Source organism: Alligator mississippiensis, chromosome 13 (assembly GCF_030867095.1).
Source record: "Alligator mississippiensis isolate rAllMis1 chromosome 13, rAllMis1, whole genome shotgun sequence".
In the NCBI taxonomy this organism is placed as follows: Eukaryota; Metazoa; Chordata; order Crocodylia; family Alligatoridae; genus Alligator; species Alligator mississippiensis.
This window is the reverse complement of record NC_081836.1, coordinates 49,986,338-49,991,337: the sequence shown is the minus strand read 5'-3', so window position 1 is coordinate 49,991,337 and position 5,000 is coordinate 49,986,338. Positions and strand designations below refer to the sequence as shown.

Below are 5,000 nucleotides of genomic sequence, written 5' to 3'. Positions count from 1 at the left end.
AAAAGGGGCTGGGAAGAGGGGCGGTGGGCCAGGCTCAGGGGCCGGGGGGAGCCGGGACCGAGCCAGAGACGAGCCGGGCTGCGGTTTTCCAAGCTTTATTTTTTTTTTCCTTTTTTTTATCAAAAGTGGTACAGATATAAATATCCGCGGCGGGGCGCGGGGGCTGCGCAGGGCGGCGGCCCCAGCCCGCGGCTCAGTCCATGTCCATGTCCATGGCCACGGCCACATCCGCGCCGTCGGGCCGCGCCGCACAGTCCGAGCGGCCCCGGGGCTTGCTGGCGTCGGGCGCCGGGCCGGGGGAGCGCGGCTGCTGCGAGGGGCTGGGCGCGGCGCCGCCGTCGGCCGGGCTGCCCGTGGCCGAGTCCGTGGGGCTCCCGGCCGGGTTGGCGGCGGGCAGCGGGGAGTCCGTGGGCGGCTGCCCGGCCTCGGCGCCCGGGCCCGGCTTGAGCGCGGCCTGCGGCACGAGGAAGCCGAGCGGCTGCGTGATGGGGTAGAGCAAGAAGTGGCCCTTGCCCACGAGCGGCCGCGGCGTGGCCGGCCCGTCCTTGCGGCGCGGCGGCGAGGCGGACAGCAGGCTCTCCACGCTGAACGGGCTCAGCTTGTGGAAGCCGCCGCCGCCCGCCCCCGCGCCCGGGTCCTTGTCCGGCGGCCGCTGCGGCTGCAGCCGCGCCGCGCACAGGCCGGGCCCGCAGCCGTCGGGGCCCGCGGAGGCGCTGGGGGCGGCGGAGGGCGGCGGCCCGCGGGGCCGGGCGTCGGGCGGGTCGGGGGAGAGGCCGCCGCCGCCGCCGCTGTCGCTGTCGGAGCTGGGCCCGCTGTGCAGGGACAGGCCGCCGGGCGAGGGCAGCGCGCGAGACTGGCTCTTGAGCAGCTTCTTCTCGTGCTTGCGCTTCTTCTTCTCCATCTTCTCCAGCTCCTTGCGCGCGATCTCCTCGGGGTCCATGGGCTCCCCGCTGCACGTGGTAGGGTGCGAGTTGTGCGCCGGCCGGCCCGGGCCCTTCTTCGTGTTCTCTTTCTTGCGCCATTTGGCCCGGCGGTTTTGGAACCAGACCTACACCAACAAGGACAAGGCGTTAGCACGCGGCCCCTCCGCCGCAGCCTCCGCGCTCCAGGCCGAGGAGCCTGGCGACACGCCCCGGGCTCCGTCCCAGAGCCCCGGAGCGGAGCAGCGGGGGCCCCCGCGGTTGCAACGGGGCTCGGCCCCTGTCCCGGGCCTGGCCCCGCTCCCGCGTGTTTCCAAGCGGCTTCGCTCGGCCCTGCCTGCACCCGCCTCCCCGGGACCGGGAGAAAAGATCCGCGCTGAGACGCGGAGGGAGAAGCCTCCCCCGGGCCGGCCGCTGCTCGCCCCTTCTTCAGTGGATAAAATAATAATAATAGTAATTAAAAAAAAAAAATCAGACCAAAGCAGAGCTCGTTTATTGCGTTTCCAGCCGGGCCAGGCCCGCGCTTCACACACGGATACAGCAGATCGCGAGTGGGGAGCCTGTGCCCTCCCCTGCGTGGGTCGTGGCTGCCTTTGTCCGCACACGAGGCCGGGCAGCAGGAGCCGACGCGGATCGGGGAATGAGGGAGGCAGCAGCGCGGGGCCCGCGGGCCTGGCCCCTGCCTTCGTGCCCGGCCGGCGGCCCCGGGGTCTCGCAGCGGAGCAGGGGAGGAAGCGGCGTGTTGCAAAATTCCCCGTTAGACAATGCGGCCCGCGCTGCCACGAGCCCGATCCCGGCCCCGGCGGCTGCGGAGCACGCGATGCACCGGCACACACGTACCCCCGAGCCCGCAGGAACACCCGGCGCTGCGGCTTCGGATCCAGCTCTCCCGCCCCGCACAGAGGCCCCGACCCACACACAAGTCCACGCACAATACACATATCTGAAAGGGTGCGGGCGCCGGGGCCCGCCCTGAGACTGGAGGCTCCCCCGGGGGCGCAAAGGCCCGCCAGCTCCAGGAAACAAAGCCCAGGGCCTGCGCTTCCAAATAACCCCGATGTCCACGCACGTGCGAGCCGAGGGGATCTGCTGCGCCCCGGATCTGCCCCGAGCCGCGCTCCCCCGCAGCGCCCCGCACCAGGCCGCACTCGCCCTGCGCTCTCGGCTTGCTTAAGAACAAGCAGTTTGCAGTGACAGGGCCGAGGAGCCGGAGCCGTTGCTCGCACGCTGCGGGCCCTCGTGAAAGCCTCCACGGTTACAGCGGAGACCCGGGGGCGCTGCCGGAGCTCCGCCCCGGCGGAGAACCGTAGCTGCCCGGGGCGCCTCCGCGTTCAGTCCGCGAAGCAGCCGGGGCCCCTGCGCCTCGGGCCGGGACACGGGAGGAGGATGCTAAAGGGCCTGGTCACGGGAATCGCTGCCAGCGACAGGAGCCTCCCGGAGGAAGCAGGAGGGTTTTTACCTGCACTCGGGACTCCACCAGGTCCAGCCGCAGGGCCAGCGCCTCCCGCATGAACACGTCCGGGTAGTGACTCTCGTTAAAGGCCTTTTCCAGCTCCTCCAGCTGCCAGCCCGTGAAATTCGTGCGGGTCCGTCTCCTTTTACAGCCGGGGCTCTCCTTGTCCGGGTCCCCCGCGTCTGCAAAGGCACAAGCACCGTCAGCAGCTGCACCGGCACCGGCCTGCACCTTGCACCTGCCCCAGGGCTGGGGGTGGGGGAGACGGATACACCGGTGCCCCCTTCTCCTCCCGAAGCCCCCGCAGGCGAGAGCGCTCGTGGTCGAGGCGGCTCCCCCCGGGCAGGCCCTTGCGAGGGGACAAGTTTCCCGTCTCGCTGCAGCGGCTCCGGCGCCGCGCAAAGCCGCCAGCACCGAGACAAAGCCGCCGGCCCATGCTCCAGCCGCGACGGGGGGTCTCCGGGTCCCCAGGCCGCCCCATCCCCGCACTCGCAGGGGCGGAAGCCGTCAGGCCCCAGCCCCCGCGGACAGGGCTGGGCCCCGGCCCCGCGTCTGCGCGTCCCCTCCGCTGCCCGCAACCTTGCAGCCAGCCATCCGGGGCCCGGGCATCCCGGAGCCGCGTCGCCACCAGACAATGGGCAGCCGCTTCCCAGTCCCCGCCGGCTTGCAGAGCGAGCCGCTCCCGAGCCCCGGCGTCTCCCCCCGGTCTGCCGGGGACGCGATTCTCCAGGATCGCTGCCCCCCCGCGCGGCGCCTGGCCCGGATCCCGGATCGCGGCCCCCGCGGAGACGCTCCTACCTGAGAGCTTGAAGGCCTGGCTGTCCCCGCTCACGCCGCAGCCCGAGGCGATGAGCGGGGTGGGAGTCACCACGGAGGCGGCGCAGGACCCGCTCAGTAATCCGTCTATGGAGAAGGGCACGGCGGCGGCCGCGGACTGCAGCTGGTGCCCGGCCAGCTCGTACACATGGTGGGGGCCGAGCGGGTAGGGGAAGCCCACCATGCCTCCGAACTGGGCATGGGGGTGCTCCAGGAGGCGGCCGTCCATCATGGGGGCGGCTCTAGCGCGGCTGCGGCGGCGGGCGGCGGAGGCGGCGGCGCGGCGAGGGGCTCATGCTGGAGGGCGCCCGGGCGCTTTAACTTTATCAACATCAAGCTCCCAATAATTAGCTCGGGCTGGGGGAATTTGGGACCAATAAGAAACGTTAATCGGCCCTGACGTCAGAGACGTGCCCGTGTGGGGAGCAAGCGTTTTCCATATCGATTGCTAATTATACCTGACATCCAGCCTCAATAAACAATATCAGAGCTGTCACAACAAGACAAGGGGGGCTTTGATAAGAGCCGCGGGGAGGGAGGGAAGGAGGGAGGGGGCGGCCGGCCGGGCCAGGCCGGGCCGGGGAGGGGGTGCGGGGAGCCGGGCCCAACTTCAGGCTCCGATGGATCCCCCGTTAAATACTGCGCGGGCCGCGCTGCCCCCTCCCCGCCCCTCCCCGCCCCCGCCCCCGCGGATCACTAATAGATTTCCCTTTAAAACATTCCCCGGCGCGTTGTGGGGATTTTTCAGCAGAAATGCTCGACTCTCTGAACCTTTAAAGTGATGTTGCTCCAATTACAGGGAGACATTGAGCGGCAAATAGACTGATCCAATAATAGGAGATTCATCATCCTCTCTTTCCAGACCTGTCACATTGAATTTAAAACTACAAGCCTTTTCATCTCCTCTCCGGCTGCAGAACGGGGGGCGGGGGGTGGGGGGAGAAGGAGAAGGGGAAGGGGAGAAGAAGAAGAAGAAGAAGAAGAGGAGGGAAGAGCCCTGGCCCGGGCGGCTGGGGCCATCCCGTCTTATCCATCACCATCATCATTAATGCGATCGCCGATCCATCCGGCGGCGTGAAGAAATATGAAGTGATGAGCCCAGGCGGGGACCGGCCCGGTGCACACCGGCGCCTGGGCACGGGCAGCCCCGCCAAGGTGTTCAAGAGTTTAAATTCCCACTTTCACCCACTTTTGGGGGTGGCCCCCCAGCAGCTGCGGAGACGACTCGCTCCCCCACAGCCGCCCGGTTTGTCCTAATTCAATTAGATCCCTGGAGCCCCCCGCAAGACACCGCCGGCCGGGCCCGGGATGGTGATTCGGGCCGCGGGGGCAGGAGGGGAGCCAGCTCCCCGGGCAGGGTGGGAAGCGCTGCCCTGCTCCGAGTAGCCCCAGGCGGGTTCCTCCACCCCTCCCCGGTGCAGCCCCTTCGGGGCCTGGGGGCTGAAAGTTGCCAGGAACAAGCCAGAGCCGGAGCCAGGGGGCCGAGAGCCCTCACCGGCCTCGTAGGAGATGTCTCGGGGCAAGGCCTCGCCGCGGATCGGGTCCGCTTCCCGGGGACTTTGCTTCTTGCCATGCACCTCCCCAGGCAGCCAGGGGGGAAGAAGGGGAGAGCCGGGCGGAAGATAAAGGGAGAGCCCTCAACCTCTGCGGGAGGGTCGGGAAGCGGAGGGAGAAGGAGAAGCTGCGTGGGAGAAAGAGGAGACTTTCCCTCTGCAAAGACTCACGCGGATTTTCCAGCTAGAAGCCACCCAGTCAAAGGCAGCTGTCCACAGGGCTGGTGGGTGGGTGGGAGGCAGAGCTACCCGCACCCC

General features: G+C 69.1%; 1 protein-coding gene across 2 annotated transcripts in view; it reads right to left on the bottom strand.

Moving 5' to 3' along the window:
• Positions 1–79: 79 nt before the first annotated feature.
• The window catches only part of UNCX (UNC homeobox), a 4,928-nt gene continuing 7 nt past the window's right edge, over positions 80–5,000 (bottom strand). Inside the window, exons 1-4 of one of the 2 annotated variants that reach the window (XM_059716827.1) lie at positions 4,914–5,000; positions 3,172–3,546; positions 2,380–2,555; positions 80–1,048 (exon numbers count right to left, since the gene is read on the bottom strand). The exon at positions 4,914–5,000 is cut by the window's right edge and continues 7 nt beyond it. In XM_059716827.1, the coding sequence (XP_059572810.1) occupies positions 194–1,048; positions 2,380–2,555; positions 3,172–3,421 (1,281 nt within the window). In that variant the 5' untranslated portion in view covers positions 3,422–3,546; positions 4,914–5,000 and the 3' untranslated portion in view covers positions 80–193. Of the gene's footprint in view, positions 1,049–2,379; positions 2,556–3,171; positions 3,800–4,913 lie in introns of those variants that run through there. The other variant, XM_059716828.1, reaches the window with a different exon arrangement.